Source organism: Vipera ursinii (genome assembly GCF_947247035.1).
Source record: "Vipera ursinii genome assembly, chromosome: 1".
NCBI classification, from domain to species: Eukaryota; Metazoa; Chordata; class Lepidosauria; order Squamata; family Viperidae; genus Vipera; species Vipera ursinii.
The window spans coordinates 73,170,670-73,189,967 of record NC_139512.1 but is presented as its reverse complement, the minus strand read 5'-3'; the positions used below and the strand labels follow the sequence as shown (position 1 = coordinate 73,189,967).

Genomic DNA, 19,298 nt, shown 5'->3' with positions numbered 1-19,298 from the left:
GCAGGGCCGGTAGTAGGCTGGTACAGAACATAGAGGGAGTAGCATAGCTTGTGCAAAAGCTTTTTTTGTGTGTGTGCAAAAAAAGGTGCTGGAACACCATTCTGAGCGTTCCATGAGAAAAAAGCCCTGCTTTTATGTTTTAATCTTATGATTTTAAATATATATTTTTTTCTATTGTAAATTGCCCCAATATGTAGTTCCCATATTCAAAAAAGGGAAAAAAAATAGATCCAGGAAACTACAGACCTATCAGCCTGACCTCAATACCTGGGAAGATTCTGGAAAAGATAATCAAACAACAAATCAGTGAACACCTTCATGCAAACAAAGTTATCACTAAAAGCCAACATGGGTTTGTCAAAAACAGATCATGCCAGACAAACCTTATTGCATTCTTTGACCAAGTGACAAAACTAGTGGACCAGAGGAATGCTGTAGATATAATTTACTTGGACTTCAGTAAGGCATTTGATAAAGTAGATCACAACCTACTACTTGATAAGATAGAAAAATGTGGGTTAGATAGCATCACCACCAGATGGATTCGTAGCTGGCTGACAGGCCGTACTCAGCACGTGGTCCTCAATGGAACTGCATCTACATGGAAGAAAGTGTGTAGTGGGGTGCCCCAGGGCTCTGTTCTGGGCCCAGTGCTCTTCAACATCTTCATCAATGATTTGGATGAGGGGATAGATGGGGAAATCATCAAATTTGCAGATGATACCAAGCTGGCAGGAATAGCCAATACTCCAGAAGATAGGCTTAAGATACAGGAGGATCTGGACAGACTCGAACACTGGGCACTATCTAACAAAATGAAATTCAATTGTGAAAAAAGTAAGGTTCTACATTTAGGCAGGAAAAATCAAATGCACAGGTATAGTATAGGTGGTATCTTGCTCAATAGTAGTAACTGTGAGAGAGATCTCAGAGTCCTAGTGGACAATCACTTAAATATGAGCCAGCAGTGTGCTGCAGCTGCCAAAAAAGCCAACACAGTGCTAGGCTGCATTAACAGAGGGATAGAATCAAGATCACGTGAAGTACTAATACCACTTTACAATGCCTTGGTAAGGCCACACCTGGAATACTGCATCCAGTTTTGGTCACCACGATGTAAAAAAGATGTCAAGACTCTAGAAAGAGTACAGAGAAGAGCAACAAAGATGATTGGGGGACTGGAGGCTAAAACATATAGGGAACGGTTGCTGGAATTGGGTATGTGTAGTTTAATGAAGAGAAGGGTGAGGGGTGACATGATAGCAGTGTTCCAATATCTCAGGGGCTGCCACAAAGAAGAGGGAGCCAAGCTATTCTCCAAAGCACCTGAAAGCAGGACAAGAAGTAATGGATGGAAACTAGTCAAGGAGAGAAGCAACCTAGAACTAAGGAGAAACGTCCTGACAGTTAGAACAATTAACCAGTGGAACAACCTGCCTCCAGAAGTGGTGAATGCTCCAACACTGGAAGTTTTTAAGAAGAGACTGGCCAGCCATTTGTCTGAAATGGTATAGGGTTTCATGCCTGAGCAGGGGGTTGGACTAGATGACCTCCAAGATCCCTTCCAACTACTACTTATTATTATTATTATTATTATTATTATTATTATTATTATTATTATTATTGTTGTTGTTGTTGTTGTTGTTGTTGCTGTTGTTGTTGTTGTTGTTGTTATTATTATTATTATTATTATTATTATTATTATTATTATTATTATGTTTTCTAATTTTACCTTCCAAAAGACAGAAGCAGATGAAAAATGTGAGGTTCTTTCCTGTTGGCTTTTAGGAATTAGCTCTTTTAGATTCTAAAAGTTTAGTTCCTAAAGAAGTAATCCTGTAAATAATTTTAATGTCCTCCTCTAGTGCAGGCTCTTTTATGACTCAAGGACTTCAACTCCCAGAATTCCTGAGCCAGCATGGCTCAGCTTGGAAACCTCTCCCTTTCCCTTCAGCATGGCTGGCTCAGGATTTCTGGGAGTTGAAGTCCATGAGTCATAAAAAAGAGGCAAGATTGCTAGCCCTGCAATAGGCTTAGGAAAGCCAATAAGGGAACTGGGGTGTTTTTTTCCTGCAAAAAAAGGTGCTAGAACGCCGTTCTGAGCGTTCTATGAGAAAAAAAGCCCTGCTGCTTTCTATTTCTGTTCTGTCAACATTTTTATTTTTTCCTTCATCTTTTCTCCTTGTTTGCTCCTGCCTAGTTGTCTTGATTCTTCCTCTTGTTCTTCTAAATCCTTACATCCATCGAGAAAATGTCATGAAGAGCTTTCACCTCACACCAGTCTGTGGCAGGCAAATAAACGCCTCTCCCCAGTTTATAAGCACCTCCTAATTGTCTCAGGGCAGTCTGTCTTTCAGTTTGCTTCTTTTTTTGATTCTTGGGCATTACCTCTTCTTTATTCAGCCTCTTCCTCACAAGTCCAATAGAGTTTCCAGGCAGTCATCTTTTCTTCCCTTTTTCTTCCCCTCTATCCAAAACTTCTCTTTGATTGGCAAGTGGGCTCCCCTGATAATGGTGGAGGTCAAGAGGAGAGGGGAAGGAAGGAGCACAGACCCTTACATTCTGCTCATGTAGTCTGCCCTTCCAAAAATACCATAAAACTCAGTAATGGACCATCTATCCTACAAGATAACTTTGAAAACTGGTTGATAGAATATTTTGTAGGAGATGACCAGCTGAGCCCGAAGGAGGAGTCCAACTTGTCATCAGTCATGAGATCCTGCATGCCCACAAGAGATCTAAGTCCAGCTCACCTGGAATTCCTTTCTATTCTTAACTCCCACTAATTTCTCTTGACCATTAGTAGTTCAAATTCTTGTAGAGAGCTTAAGCTTGCAATAAATCTTTATACTCAATTGAACTGCCTGAATCTCCTGATCTCCCCAGCACTTGACAATATGTACCAAATTTGAAATTGACAGAAAATTGGAAGGAATAACTAATTCTCTAGAGCACAGGTGTCAAACTCGATCGCGTCAAGTGACGTATCATGACTTTTTTGCCTTTGTAGAGCTGGGGTGGGTATGCCCTGCACGTGATGCATCTGGCCCACAGGCCACCAGTTTGACACCCCTGCTGTAGAAGATAAAAATAAAATTCAAAATAATTTTAATAGCTTAGAGAAATGTTAAAAATAACAAAGAAATTTACAGTTTTTCACTTAGTACTTGTGATAAAAATGTAGTTGATTGAAAAAGATTCACAATTACTTATGAGCAGTTCTTGCACTTACAACTGTCATAGCATCCTTGTGGTCACATGATCATGATTTAGGCACTTGGCAACTGTTACACATTTACAAGAATTACAGCATCCTACAATCACATGATCACTATTTGCGACCTTCCCAGGTGGCTTTAGAAAAGCAAAGTTAATGGAAAAAGTCAGCAGAAAAGGTTGCAAGTCAATCATATAATATTTTGCTTAATGACTGCATTGCTTAACAATGAAATTACCTGTTTCTATTGTGGTTCTATGACAAGAACTAACTTTATTTAATTTATTCTATATTGGTCAGACATCACCTCAAATAATTGTGTCAAATTTGGAGTATCACATCAAGAAGGATTAAGATAAAGTGGCATATCGTTGGAAGAGGAAAAGCAGTGAGAGTAATTACAGGATTAAAAAAAGTCTGGTGCAGATCTATTGATAGAATTGGGAATACTTAGCCTTGAAGAGACTGAGGTTGGTTGTGAAAGCAATCTTCCAGTAGCTGAAAAGGTCCTAACTATAAGAACAGCAAAGACTATTCTCTATCATTCCAGAATGCAAGACATGAAATAATGGATTTAATATTACAGGAAGGTAGATTCTGAGAGATTGTTAAGAAAAACTTGTCAGCAGAGCTGTAGAACATTGAATACAGAAGTGATCAGCTATTCTTCAGTGAGTGTGTTCAGGAGAAGGATATAAAGCTACCTGTTAAGGATGTTTTAATTTGGGTTTCTGTACAGAGGAGGATGGATTTTATGGTCTAAATGGCTCCTTCCAATTGTATCCTGCAGTTTGTGAAAAGACAGCAGTCTAGCTGTATGACTTTACTTAAATTGAGAGGTGTACAGACTATTATGAGTAACTACATCAGAAATCATAACAGTTGAATTTAGGTGTCATACAATGCAGTATATAAAACTTCAAATGTCTGATTCAATTTCAAGGAGATTTGACTTAATTGAAATGTGTGCTTCTAAGTCAGTTTGGAGAAATTCAAAAGCACATTGGAAACTGGACTTCCTGCAGAGTTTGCAGAGTCTCAAACAATGCTACAGCCTTCAATCCAATATCGCCAAAGCTGAGGAGGAGGATGAGTGATGGACGGCATGATATTTACATGAGTAGCTGGCCAGAGAACTTGTCACTTCACAAAACCTGTCTTTTGGACTGTTTCAGGAAGTACTGCTCTTCTGTTGAGGTCTTATTTTTCTGCTAAAATTTGTGTAACTATGTTCACTTGTAAAGTGAAAGCAAAAGCAGGTCAGAGTAATTCATTGTGTGAGTCTGAAATAGTTTGCTTGTTGTTAGGCTATTGCATATATTAGCATATATGATTCAGGTACTTGTTTATGTCGGTCGGGTTTTATACTAAATCCCAGGTCTCTAGACATTGAACCAAGTATTCATAACTTGTTTCCAGCAGAAATTCACAGACCCAGTGTAGTAAATAAGCTACTTTACTGCAGACAAGACAGAAGTTATGCATATAGAGAACATTTGCCTCTGCAGAACAAAAAAATCTATTTTTATTTAGCTAGCTAACTAAATTCTAAATTCTAGACCAAAATTACCCATTCTTTTCCTAGCGTTGAGATTGGAAAAGTGTGTCAAACCTGATTAAAATTGTACACAAATAAAATACATACAGTAACCTAATAGGAGAAATGCTGATTCCCACTTCTCCAACTGTCCTTTACAGTATCACAGTGATTACACACACAATAGTATATTATGCTATAAAATGTAAAATAGTACAAATGTATGTACAACATTATAAAACAGTAGTATGTAAAAATGTTTCAGATCATACTCCCCAAATAATCTGTAAGTGGGTTTCGACAAACATATCAGCCCAGAAAACATAATAATCAAAGAGTTTTTAATAGCTTCCTATTTCTTTAAAAAAAACTTCAGTGTTTATTTGCTTTAAAGTTAGTATAAGACATTTTGAGTATTATTTCAATGCAATTTGTCAAAATAGTCATTGCTGGACTATTTGAAGGCTGCCCTACTGTCTTTTATCTTGCTTTTGCTATTCCTGTTCTCAAAATGATATAGAGGCAATATGTCAAAATGTACTGCAGTAAAATCCTTGAATCCTCTTAACAGTTTTCATAAATCAAGACTTTGCAGGGTTAACATATTCCAAGAGGTTTACCATCCCTGCCATTTTCATTCCATTCTGTCAAATAATGAAATAACTGCAGCTTCCCCTTTAGTCTATGTCAGACATGTCAAACACAAGGCCCGGGGGCCGGATCTGGCCCACGAAGTGGTTTCATGCGGCCCGCGAAGCCACCCTGGAAACAGTGAGGGAACGGCCCCCACTGCCTTGGCCCTGGCCCAGAGACCCTCCTTCTGCCAGAGACCCTCAGATCTCTCCCACTCCTGCCCAGGCCCCCATAGGCATCCTTGATGCAAACGATGTAGAGCTGGCCACGCCCACCCAGTAGGCCATACGCACTCTAGCCACACCCACCCAGTAGGCCACGCCCACCCAGGCCATACCCACCTGGCCCCCTGAGGGCAACCGCAATGCTGATGCGGCCCTCAATGAAATTGAGTTTGACACCCCTGGTCTATGTCAACTTTTTATTTAATTAAATATGTTGATGAAATCATTCAAATCATTTTAAATCTGAATAGGATGGTGTCCAATTCACAAACCCATAATCATTTGGCATTCAGTCCGATTAATTACTATAATAGCTGCAGAAGTCTAGTTTAGCTGTGTCTTTTTACATTTGACTGGGCCAAGTATGACACCCAAGGTAAACGAATATTTATCCATAGAAAATGACATAAATTAACTAATTAAAAACACATATTTATATTTATTTATGCTTATTTATATAAAGCTGAGAATATTCCAAAGCAACTTCTGTAAAGATCAAGAAACGTAAGTTTCCTCTTTCCCTTTGTTTTACAATATAAAAGAAGCAAAAAAAAAAAGATGTGAAAGAAAGTAGATAACAAGCTCGGCACCCACAATGGAGACATTTCATGAGATGAGAGCCAAAAAACCTATCAGGTTATAGCCCTCTCTCAACACTTCTTTCTGCTGTAGCCTAATAAAATAGATGCAATTAGGTGACAGTTGAGAATGGGAGGAACCAGATGGAAACTAGTCTGTCATTAATTATTTGCATAATCATATTTGAACTTTTTTTTTTAAAAAAAGCAATATATTTGTAGTTGCATGTTATATTTTACCATACATACAAGCTTTGGAGATGTATATAATAGACTTGTGAAGTAGGATATACTGTGAAGGATTAAACTACTGATTACACTTACAACAATAATGCCAATCCTTTTCTCTTTCCATAATCATAAAAATGAGGGAAATCAAAAGTAGAAGTTGTGTTCAGTTTTAAATGCTGAGATACTTGCTTACATGGGTGGTGCAAAAAGTATAAGAAAACATGCTTTGGTTTTTATGATATATTTATATATTTCCTTCAGACAAAAAATAGATTAACGTTATAGTTTAATTACAAATTAATATATTCTGAGGCTTCCAGGGCAGGTGTAGCAAACTGAAGTTGTCTCTGAGAAAGTGGAACCATCAACTGTTTTTTGAAATCTCTCTGAATAAGGAGAGGACAGGAGACTGGCCACATCTGTTCCAGATGGCTATTTTTCGCAAAAAGAATACTTGACTCCTTAAAATATCAAATATCAGAAGGCTCAGGCTTAACCCCTCCAAGAGTGAGTGGCTGTGGATACCGGCATCTCGTATTGTCCAACAAGTTCCATCTCTTTTGATGGGGGGGTAGGTATTGCCCCCCCTCAGAAAGGGCTCGCAACTTGGGTGTCCTCCTGGATTCACAGCTTAATTTGGAAGATCATCTAACAGCCGTGACCAGGGGGACCTTTGCCCAGGTTCACGTGGTGCACCAGTTGCACCCCTTTTTGGACCAGGATGCCCTATGCATGTTTACCCACGCCCTCGTCACTTCTCGCCTGGATTACTGCAATGCTCTCTACATGGGGCTGCCCTTGAAGAGCACTCGGAGGCTTCAACTGGTGCAAAATGCAGCTGCGCGGGTTGTGATGGGGGTTTCCCAATACTCCCACATAACACCTCTGCTCTGTAAGCTGCATTGGCTCCCAGTTACCCTCCGAGTGCGATTCAAGGTGCTGGTAATAACCTTTAAAGCCCTACATGGCTTAGGTCCGGGGTACTTGCGAGACCACCTGCTGTCATTGTCAACCTCCCATCACCCCGTTCGCTCCCACAGAGTCGGCCTCCTCAGGGTGCCGTCGGGCAGGCAATGCCGGCTGGCGACCCCCAGGGGGAGAGCCTTCTCTGTGGGCATGCCGACCCTCTGGAATGAACTACCCCCAAAGCTGTGGACGGCCCCTGACCTCCGTTCATTCCGCCGTGACCTGAAGACCTGGTTGTTCCAACAAGCGGGCCTGGACTGACTACGTTTTTTTTTAATTAGGCTTTTTACTGGGTTAAATTGTCTTGTATTTATTGCATCTATTGTTTAATTCTTTTTTTAAAAAAAATTACTTTATGTTTTTTTAATTTTTATGGTTGTGAGCCACCCTGAGTCCTCAGGGAGAAGGGTGGCATATAAATTTAATAAAATCAAATCAAATTTGGTAACAGGAATTTGGTTTAAATATCTGGCAGTTCTATAAGGAATACACCTGCCAGAAAAATCAGCCATACTAAAAGAGATGCAGGCTTTGCTGCTCAAGTGTGTGTTAGAATCACTTTTACCTAGGATCTGAAGAATCAACTTTTACTCTCAGTTTTACTTCACCATCGCTACGCTTTATGGCATGGGTGTCAAACTCAACACGTCACGTGACGTGTCTCGATGTACCGCGGCTCCTTTTGCATTGCCAGCAATGGGGTGGGCGCGGCTTCAGTATGGGCCAGTAGTTTGTCACCCTACTTTATGGGGATGGAGGCAAGGAATTGTCTTCTTTTATATCTTCAAGACCTGAAGGTCTTTTGTGTCATTTGTGTCACAAAATATTACTTCAAAATGTTTTACTCTTGCTTCCCTTACTTAGCCTCTATAATTCTCTAGGACAGATATTTTTAGGTAGCAATCTAATTATAGTACAGTATAATGAATGCCTCTGGTTTACTCTAAGCAATGACACCTTTCATTTTCTGTTTTGGGCTTTCTGTGATTTTAAGAGTGTTTATAAAATGGCGATAATGATTATTTGTCTTTGCCTTTTAGGAATCTAAAGTTAATTTCAAAATGATTTATATAGATTTGTGAAGTATCAGGTACTATTATGATTGCTGTAGATTCTCCTCAGTGTCAAAAGTATTTCGATCCTAAATATAAATTGTTAAAAACCAGAGTGTGATGGGGGTGGTCATTCATTCACAGTAGTATTTCTTTTTTATTAATTTATAAATAAAATACAAAAGAAAGTAGTAGGAAAGTAAGTGAGGGAGAAGGGAAGGGAAAAGTGTAGGGGAAAAGGAAAAAAGAAAGAAAAGGCATTTCCCAACTCCCTTTGGTGCAGTAGAATAAGATAATAACAGCAAATCTCAGCTTTTTACTTTTACATAATAGTATAAACTAGTAGTATTCTTATAGTTGGATATGTGGGATATTATAATGCTGGATGTGATAGGCTTTTGCTAAAGCTATTCTTATATCCTTAAAATATATTGGAAAATCCTGCCTTTTGGTATATTGGAAGCAAATTTCTTATTTATTGCTTCATATGATTAAAATATTGAAAGAAATGGAAAATAACATCTCAAATTTACAAGAAAGAAACTTTTACCAACCAAAAGCAAGCTAGCTATTTTCGTACATTGTAATCTATAATTGCTGTTTTAGCCTTAAATGTTCTGGGAATAATCATAGGGCTGTATATCAAATGCTTGCAACCCTGCTGAGAAAAATAACTGGCAAGGAGGAGTCTTTTAATTTATTTAAGTTTTAATTGGTGAAAAATCAAATTCCAAAAAGGAGATATGAACTTTGTATAAATTTGTGATGTTTGCTTTGATACAGTAGACTCTGAACCAATCATCTTATGAAAAAGGTATTTTTAATGTAAGGAGGGGGGCATCTCCAGAATAGCTGATGATAAGCTGTTTTATATTATTGCACAAATGAAATGCACAATGTCTTTGCGAATGGTTCTAGTTTTTTCTGTTGTTTTTAAACAAGTTAATTGACCTAGAATAAGAATATGTATTTAGGCTTTATTACTTCCTTTTCACATTTATTTCAGCAATAGTAATTTTAGAGTTTGTGATAAAAAGTTTGCAATTAATTTTTAATAATAATTTGAAAATCCCTTCTCAATTTGCATGAAATTTGTTTTTTTCAGATTCATTTCTCTGAAAAAGATAGTAAGGAACAATAAAGTAGACCTGTGGCACATGCCTAATTGCAAGCAAGGATCATACTTATTTCATTGTTTCTAAAACTGGTTTTCCATTCCTCCACCAAAAGACAGTTTGGCCAGTATGTTTGTATACTACCCTTCCTAGACAGAAAAGGGCTGGCTGCACTTATCAGAATCTTCCAGTGTTAGTCTATTACCATGCATCCTATTGTGGAGTGCTTTTGAAGACCACATAATAAATTTAATTTGTGCACTATGCTGTGTCACTTCTTTAATTATAAATTGTTTCAATTCAGAAATAAAAATTTTTAAAAGACCAAAAATAAATTTTGTACTTTGAGAATTCATTTGCTACATTTAGAGAATCTACACCAGAGATAAGACAAGCTGAGCAGTAGGAAAAATGTATTGAAATACACATATCCTGCGTCCTGACTAAAATGTGTTTATTAAGCAATCCTAGGCAAAGCTTCATTTCCTTGTATTCTGACTAGCATAAAAAGGTAAAGGTAAATGTTCCCCTGCACATGCGTGCTAGTGATCATGTGACCATGGGGATGCTGCAATTGTAAGTAGTAAGTGTGAAAACACTTACAAGTCACTTTTTTCAGTGACCTTGTAATTTCAGTTGGTCACTAAATGAAAGTTGGAAACATAATAGTAAGTGACAAAGTTTATAAAAAATATTTTGTAAAGTATTGTAAAAAGAAAATTAAAGAGAAATTTGAGCTTTTATGTAAACAAAATAAACGCTTAGTAGCAGAGGTAGAACCCTTTCTTCCATTCTGGGCTCAGTTGTGATCTCAAGTTGAGGACTAACTGTACATTTTCCCAAAACTTTTAAAAATTAAACCCAAAAGTCTGCTTTTGGTGTGGGGGGGGAATGGTTTTTTGGGGAGAAATCGTATTTCAATGACACTATGTTAGTCAGAGTTGAAAGGAACCTTGGAGGTCTTCTAGTCCCCCCCTCCCCCCCCCCCGCTCAAGAAGGAGATCCTGTACCATTTCAGATAACTGTCTATCAGGCTCTTCTTAAAAACCTCCATTGATCTCAGTTCTCTTTGAGGGAATAGCATGATTCCTTCCTTCCTCTGTGCTTTTTCAAATCCTTCTTATTCTACTGATACAGAATTATTACTTACAGGAAAACCTAGGGTTTATATTAGAACTTCTGAAAAGTAGAATGTTCCTGATCGTTTTTCCTCTTCTGTATATGTCAGCCTAACAAGATAGACCAGACAGAAAACATGAGTAGATGAGCTAATTCTATTGTATATGTTGTTGCTATTGTTAGTTGCGAAGTCGTGTCTGGCCCATCGCGACCCCATGGACAACGTTCCTCCAGGCCTTGCTGTCCATTTTATATATTAAGCTATATTAACTTAAACTTGCAAGTCTGAAAATATATCTCCCCCACATCTCCTTTACGGCCCAAGAAAGTAATGCCAGCCCTCCCAGCTACACTAGAAACAAAATACAACTAGATGAGCTAATTCTACTTTATTGTAATGCTACTTTAACAGAATCTTGCAAGTCTGAAAGTACAGATCTCCTGCCATCACTTTTAACAGTTTGATTAAGTAGGGTAGTTCATTTCTCTGACCTTTAAGGCAGAGGTCCCCAATCTATGGGCCGCAGCCCACTACTGGGCCATGGCCTCTTGGTCACTGGATCACATGAGTAGCCAGGCATACTTACATGCGCATGCATGAATGCTCACTCCCCCTTGTGCCACCATTGCCGCAAGGGTTGTGTGGGTGGTGCAGCACTGCTAGTATCATGCGGGCAACAGTATTGTCATGAACTTTGCATGGGCGGCAGCAGCGCCACAAGTAGGTGTGCAGCACCGTGCCACACGCAGGCAGCGGCATTGCCGCGAACCTTGTGTGTGTAGCAGCAGCACTATAAGTGGCAGGCAGACTGTGCTGCAAGCCTCACACAGAGGTGGCACTGCAATCCTCGTGCTGGTGGTGGCATTGCTGTGGGTCACAACATGAGCCTCACGCAGGGCAGTACCACGATACTCGCATCAGTGATAGCATCGCCGTGAGCCTGGTGGTGGCGGCGCCACAAGCCTCACACAGGTGCCAGTGTCACTGAGAGCCTCACGTGCATGCTCGCAGCCCCGTTTGCATGGTGTGCATGCTTGTGGCCTGTGTGCGCACATGTGGCCACATTCACATTTGCACATGCATGTGTAAGGCCCCTGCCCCTCCCTCTCCCACCGGGCCACTAACCCAGAAAGGTTGAGGACCCCTGCTTTAAGGCACTGGGAGCTCCTGTCTAATCATTCTTTTGGCATCATCTCTTCCCCTCATCACTCAAGGACTTTCCTCCATATTATTACAAATAGGGTCTCTTTTGAGCCTCTCATCTCACTCACATTCCTGCTGTGGATTCAGCTGCCTTTTATCTAACCATTCTCTTGATTATGTCTGCTTTCTCTATCTCCTAAGGTCATTCCCATATGCCATCAACAATATGAAATTCTGCCATGTACACCTTTTTTTAGAAATTGGCCCAATATATTATCTTTTCTGAGATATTTACAATATGCTGTTCAGAAATTCTTCAACATGTCTGAAATGTGGTTTATATCTCATCTTCTTTCTAAAGCATTGTGCATGGATATTTGCCTTAATTTTATTCTAGAACAACAATCCAGTGTGATAGATAGGGCTGAATGATACTGACAATATCAAGGTCACAGTCCATTTTGTCAATCAATATATGACATTGGTAGTCAGATTGGAGGCATTATAATTTTACTAGCTGCCTCCAAAACTAATTTATTTGCTTCCTATAGAAATTCTGTATTTATTACTCTAGTTCAATCACTGTGGCTTATGAATTCTCAAGGGCTTTTAAACTGCCTATCCAGCTGCAAAACACTGCGTCATATCATTAGCTAAGGAATATATTCTATGGAATTTAGCAATAGCACCTTTATACAGTCAAAGGAGATTGATTGTATTGGATGAGCTGTTGCTATCAGGACATTTTCAACCTCCATAAATTGTTTTTGGAATTTGAGAAGAATATAACTTGTATCACATCCTTTAACACAATAAAGTAATATTTATAATCATATTTAAAAATACAATTATTCTTTATAACCACAAACTATATATAGTTGTTTATGTTATTTATAATCAAAAATGTATAATATGCTATACAATACGTATTCTATTTTTGAAGACTTTTTCAGATGACAACAGTGAATTGCAGCCCCATTCAGCTTGCTAAAATTTCACGTAGAGGGCTTTTGATACAATTTTGCAAAAGGTTAATTTGTAAGATACTGCAGGGGTCCCCACTCCCTGGTCCATGGACCAATATCGGCTGCGACATGCCAGCAACCGGGCCGCACAAACAAGCAAAGCCCCAACCACGAGATGCAGGCAGCATACAAAACCACACCGCCTCCTGTCCACAGAAAAACCTTTCTCCATGGAACCAGTCCCTGGTACCAAATGTTTGGGGACTTCTGAGATACTGCATTGTTTGTGGTACAGTGCTAATGAGAAGATAAAATTAAGTAGGGGGACATAAAACCTGTTTGCTTTTGCTTCTATAACATAGAGATAAATAAAGAGAGATAAATTCAGGGTGGGAATTGGGAAACTTGTATTTGCTCAATTATGGCAAAATTGGGTCTCCTTACATATGCACCCAAGGCCATAATTAACCAGTGTGATAAGCTCATCTATGGGTGGACTTGGCATGTGGTATCTGTATCTCTTCATGGCCATGTAGGTTGAAAGGCAGGTGGACAGGGAACCCAGTAACTGTGGAGCTCTAACATCTGAGAAAAGCAAGATGGAAGAATCACATGCTATATATGACAGACTGCCAACATGATGCAGCTAGGGACAAGGGCATTTCTGAACCAGGAAAAAAATATAACACCAAAATATAGCACTTGGGTAGCTGCTGGTAAAAGTGACATGTATATTTAGGTCATTTTGCAACTATCTGTATCATTCTTAGAAGGGTGTCGCATAAACTAATATTACAATTTTAAAGAGTCATGTCACCATAGTGCCTGAGAACTTTGCAAAACTCTGCTGCTCAGAGTCTTTGGATATGAGATGGGTGGCAAATAAATTTTCTAAATTAATTAAAGCAATAAATAAAACTCTATGAACAAAGACCAGCTGCTAATTTTGTTGTGCATTTTTCAGGAGACACTGATAGACTGGTGTGATGAAAAAGAACTCAACTTGATTTTAACAACTGGAGGAACAGGATTTGCACCAAGAGATGTCACACCAGAGGTGAGATAGTTCATTTTCCTTTATTAAACTATTAATATTTCTCAAACACTAATATTGTTTTATATATAGTGCTTCAGAAGTTGCATATTTGATGTAATATGAATATTCTGTTTCTTAAAGAAATAAAAATACCTTTATTAAACAACTGAGAAACATAGAATTTATTTTACTTGACTACATCAAGAGATTTGTGTTTTGTCTCTAGGCTACTTTGCAATGTTCCTATTTATCTTTTGTAACACATACCCCTTAATTCAGACATGGACATTTTTCTTTGGTAGTGATTTTCAGGGTAGAAAATATTGCAAATTGTTAAGGCAAATCAAATCAAACACCTTATTACACTCTTTTACCAACCTATACAGTAAAAGAAAAAGGTAATTTAATACAAATGCAATGAACATGAATTTGGGCAAACTCTGGGAGACAGTGGAGGACAGAGGCACCTGGAGTGCTATGGTCCATGGATATAAGAAGAATCAGACACAATTGAACAACTGAGTAACAAGAATTTAATACAACAATATGTTATTAGATGAGGAACAGAGACAATGAGGCAATAAACCAACATATATAATTAAATGTTTTGCATAATTGTATAATTTTGTGAAAATATTTGACCACCTTGTATGTGAGTTTAGAATTAGTATCTCTTAAAAAGTAATACATTTAAAATGTATCAGTATGACCCTCAAATTTAGAGAACATTGGGAAAATTAGAGTATGTCTTGGGGCATCATAAACAGGACACTGTTATCCTTATGGCAAGTTCCTTACTTTCCTGTTTGTGGTCTTAATTTGGTCAGTACTGTTCACTCTATTTTTGCAATCTCTGCTCTCATATTAGACTATTATTGTTTAGAAATATTTATGATACGGTGATCAATTGCTCCTTTCATTTGAGATATTTGCCATAGTCAATCAATCAATATTTCTTATGTATATTACATTCAAGATGCTTAATAATATATACTCTGAAAATAAAACAGACAAAATTTCTATATATTTAGAGATCTTTAGATCAAATGATTTTTGTGATAGTTTTCTCCAATGATATAATTTTAGATTTATTCAAAATTTCAGGACTAAGAGAATGATGCTCTTGCTATCACCACACCTCTTATAATATACATAAAAAAATGGATTAGGCTTAAAGATACCACAAAATTGTCTTTATTATTTAAACTGAAATGTTGGTTAACTTAAGTTTGATGTTTTGTTGGGTTTGGAGATTTTATTTATTGATTTTACAATAATTGTAAACTACTTAGAGTCTCTGGAATGTAACAGCATACAAAAGTATGTATGCGTGTATGTATGTGTGAATGAATGAATGAATTTAACACACACCCAAAGTAAAATGCAATATTTACAATGCTGAAAATAATATCAAAGGTAAAGTAGGAGAGAAATTTGATAATTTTCAGTTTTTTATTTTATTTTTTCCAAAGCAATATTCTTTCCACAAAAAGATGGTATCAAAGGATTACAGGTGAAGGACGGATTTAAAGTAGCATATTGAAGGAATGAATAAAAGAATATGTGCTTTGTTAGGAAATGTTTTAAAATACCCAGTACTGTAAACACAGAGTTAATAAAAGGCTGAACTGATATCTTCTAGGTAAATGTTCTTTATTTTTCCTTAAAGAAAGTTTTAATTGGTTAATTACCGTAGGTCAATCATTTTATCTTTACTTTTCAAATTGCCTTTTTCTTTGTTTGCTTCTATTAATAAATGTATTATTTAAATATTTTTTAAAAGTATGTATATTAAATATCAAGAAATATTAATGCATTATTTTATTGAGTTTGATGCAGATAATTGGATAATCATATTTATTCTCTGATTTTTTTTTTAAAAAAGTGCTTAAATTATTGTTCCCAGTAGCCCACAGATTGAACTAGCCTGTTCAGGTATTACATCCAAAAGCTAGGGTAAGCAAGCTCAAAGAAACTGTTCTTCCTTCTTTAGAGAACTTCCTTAACCTCCTAGGCAGCCACACTAGTAATACATTTAGTAATGTCACAATTAGTACTTACATCATGCTCAATGTTTTCCAAAAGCTTTACCTGAAGGTTTAGTTGCAACATTTTCCAAGACACTTCCATTTTTAGCCATGACATTAATCTAGCAATCCACTTCTGTCTTCTCCAAGGCTTCTTCCATTTCTGGGAGATCTATCTAATTCTATGAGCATGAAAAAACATTTGAAACAATATTTCTGAATACTCTAATACAGTAGTAATTGGACATACAGAAAAAAGATATGTTCTTCATTTTTCACCCATAAGTCTAAACATGTGCAAGAGACTCAAATTCAGTTTAAGTTTTGGATGTGAAGATTTAGCCTCTGTTCTCTCATTTAAGATGGTTTCCAGAGCCAAAGTGCTGGTGTGGATAGAAAAATCTTACACCCCTCTCTGGTGATACTTCTTAACATATGTGATAATTTGGTTTTGGTTTTGTTTGCCAAGATGTTAACTGACTGGTGTTATTATCATAATTTCAAAGTATCCAAATCACATTCCTTCTGGATTTATTTATTTATTTTATTTTATATTAATCCCATTTATATCCCGCCCTTCTCTGAAGACTCAGGGCGGCTTACACTCTAAGCACAAATCAATGTGCTTAGCAATAGCCTTCATTCTATGTATATGCCTGCTTATTAGGGCTTTTGCCCCCCCAAGCGGCATTATTACAAAGCTTATTGCCCCCAACAATCTGGGTCCTCATTTTACCTACCTCGGAAGGATGGAAGGCTGAGTCAACCTTGAGCCTGGTGGGATGCGAACCTGCACTAATTGCAGGCAGCTGGTGTTACTTAAGGAGGCATTAGCCCACTGCTCCACCAAAGCTCTAGTTCTGCACTAGAACTCCACGATACTCTACAACACAATAACTATATATATTTCCCTGCTGACTTTGAATTATGGCAAGTTTTTGAAACTTCTCTACCACCTCACAAAACCTTGTGAATATTCTCTACCTTATAATTCAGATTCAGGTAATTATTACTTTGACTCTTCTACCCCTTATGACATAATCAGACAGTGGAAGACCAGTTATCATTTTATCTATATGAAGATACTATCGCTGCGATTTGCAGAGGTGTTAGATCTTGAAGCTCACTGTGGAACATAATAGTACATAAGTCAATATGCCTCCATCATATCAGCTCCAGCTCTTAAGATCCAGTAGCCATGTCAAAATTATCAGCTTTCTTCCAGTTTTACATACCACAAAAATAGTATGTGTCAAATACATCTTGTTGATAAGAAATCCTATTGACCATATCATACAGGATGACTACAAGTCTCTTGCATCACCTCTACTGCCCCTCATCTTAACAACTTATAATTTTAAATTATCTATTTTAGAAAAGATATTTTTTCTCTTGTATGTACAATATAGATATTTTCCTTCGAGCAAAGAAGTTATCTGCAATAAAAATTAATATATTCACCCATAGAGATTAGAATTGCTTTTCTCCTTCTGATCGTCTTCAGCATCATCTGTATCAGATATTTTTCTCATCACAAAATCTAGGGATAATCTACAGAAGAATTTATAGCAGCTCATGTATTATTGGGCACTTCTTGGTTTGCCCATGCTACACTATAATTGCACAAACTGCATTAGTTCCCAGTTTCTTTCCATGTGCAATTCAAGGTGCTGGTTATTAACTTTAAAGTCCTATAAGGCATGGGGCCAGGTTATCTGGGGGACTATATCTGCAGATCCAAGTAGGTTGGACAGAGTAGGCACTGAACAAGTGTCTTCCTTCAAATGTTGTCAGCTAGTGGGACCTAGGAAGTATGCCTTTCCTTTAGCAGCCCCTGCCCAATGGAACACCCTTCCCCTTAAAATCCAGGAGATCCCCACCCTCTTAGTTTTAGAGAAAGCTGTTAAGAGCTGGCTTTTCCCCCAGGCACTGAGATAGCAAGGCTGGAGCCTGGAAACTGTATGGTCGGATAGATATTGGTGATTTGGCAACAGTGTTTCTTGTTTGTTGCATTGTTTTATTTTTCTGTTTTTATTATAACTGTTAATTGCCTTGAGTCATGTCTCACAAGATGGGCAGCCATAAATCTTTTACATAAAAAATTAAACATAATGTTGCCAGATTTAAAAAAAAGATCTTGATCTCTTTACATCTTCCTGTAAGATATTCCACACTTAAATGGTTTAAGGTCATTAGCTTGAGATGTAGATCAGGAAAAAATTATTGTCTGCATTGAAGTATATTCCAAAAAAAGATGTTTTATGAACACTGTAGAATACCACTTTGGACGTTAAGTAGAGAAAACTAATTTTAATAGGCTGGGATTTAATTTTGAAACACAATAAAAAATTAGAGAATATGCATATCCAATTTCTAGATTATATTCAGATTAAAATGAAAGGAAATCACGTAAAAGTTTTTTTCATAAAGAGCAATTGCTGTTGCTCCATATTAAAAGAGACATTCTTACATTATTTCTATGTAGCACACCTTACATTTGAGCTATTTCATCACAGAAACCCATTATTTCTTTTGTACATTTTTATCAGTGTTTTGACCTTGTTTCATGAAACTCTTCTCTAGCTCTTTCATGTCTTTTTGAAAGATACCTCTTTTCTCTATTATTGTATCAAGTTTTAAAAAGTTTCAGACTCTTTACGGCCTTTAGGCACAAGGTTTTCTATAAATGACATTTTCCATTTGAGGGACAAGAGGGTGGTGCTATTTTTTTTAATAAACTTTTGGAGACATTATTCTTCTGATAAGATTCAATCTCTAATTGTAAGAAAAGTTTCTATATATTAATTAATTGAGGAATTAAATAAGCAGACCAAATTAAGAGATTTTCTCCAAAGCTAATGAGATGAGTCCAAGAACTGTAGCCAACAAGTATTCATCTTATCTATAAAATCTTCAACTAACAGCATGGATAATGCTCCCAATTACTTTTTACAGCGGTTCATAGACTTTCAAGTTGTAGCCTAAATATTGCTTTGCCATTCATTTCCAGCCAAGCGGACTCATTATTCCAGCATTCTTTATAAACTGAATGTGTACCCAATCAAAGGTTTTTGGCCACAAGTGTTCTGATATTTAATTTCCCTGTGTTCCAGGAATTGAGCTTATCTTCAGATAAGATATTTCCTAATTACTTATTCAGACTTTCTTTCAGCTTTTTACAAAATATCTTACCTGTACCCTTACCTGTATCTCCCTGTCAGATGCCAGATACTAATCTGGAACCTCTCACTTACCCTTTTCTTCTTGACCAATAATCCTTCACCAAATACAGATGGTGAGCCAGTTAAAATTTGGATCAGGATGTTCTGGTAACTCACGCAGTATATGTGACGGGCTTTCGAAATAATTTGAAAGCTTTAATTTGTGCCATATACAATGGCCTACTTATTTGCAGGTAGACTCACTTAGCAACATTATGGGCATTGCACTATTT

General features: G+C 37.3%; 1 protein-coding gene across 9 annotated transcripts in view; it reads left to right on the top strand.

Annotated features, from left to right (window-relative positions):
• Window positions 1-19,298, top strand: part of GPHN (gephyrin) — a 245,136-nt gene that overhangs the window by 85,794 nt on the left and 140,044 nt on the right. For 8 of the 9 annotated variants that reach the window (XM_083349020.1, XM_083349019.1, XM_083349018.1 and 5 more), the window contains exon 4: window positions 13,746-13,838. The exons of the other annotated variant lie outside the window; for it this stretch is intronic. In XM_083349020.1, the coding sequence (XP_083205146.1) occupies window positions 13,746-13,838 (93 nt within the window). The remainder of the gene's footprint in view (window positions 1-13,745; window positions 13,839-19,298) is intronic. 9 annotated transcript variants of the gene reach the window in all.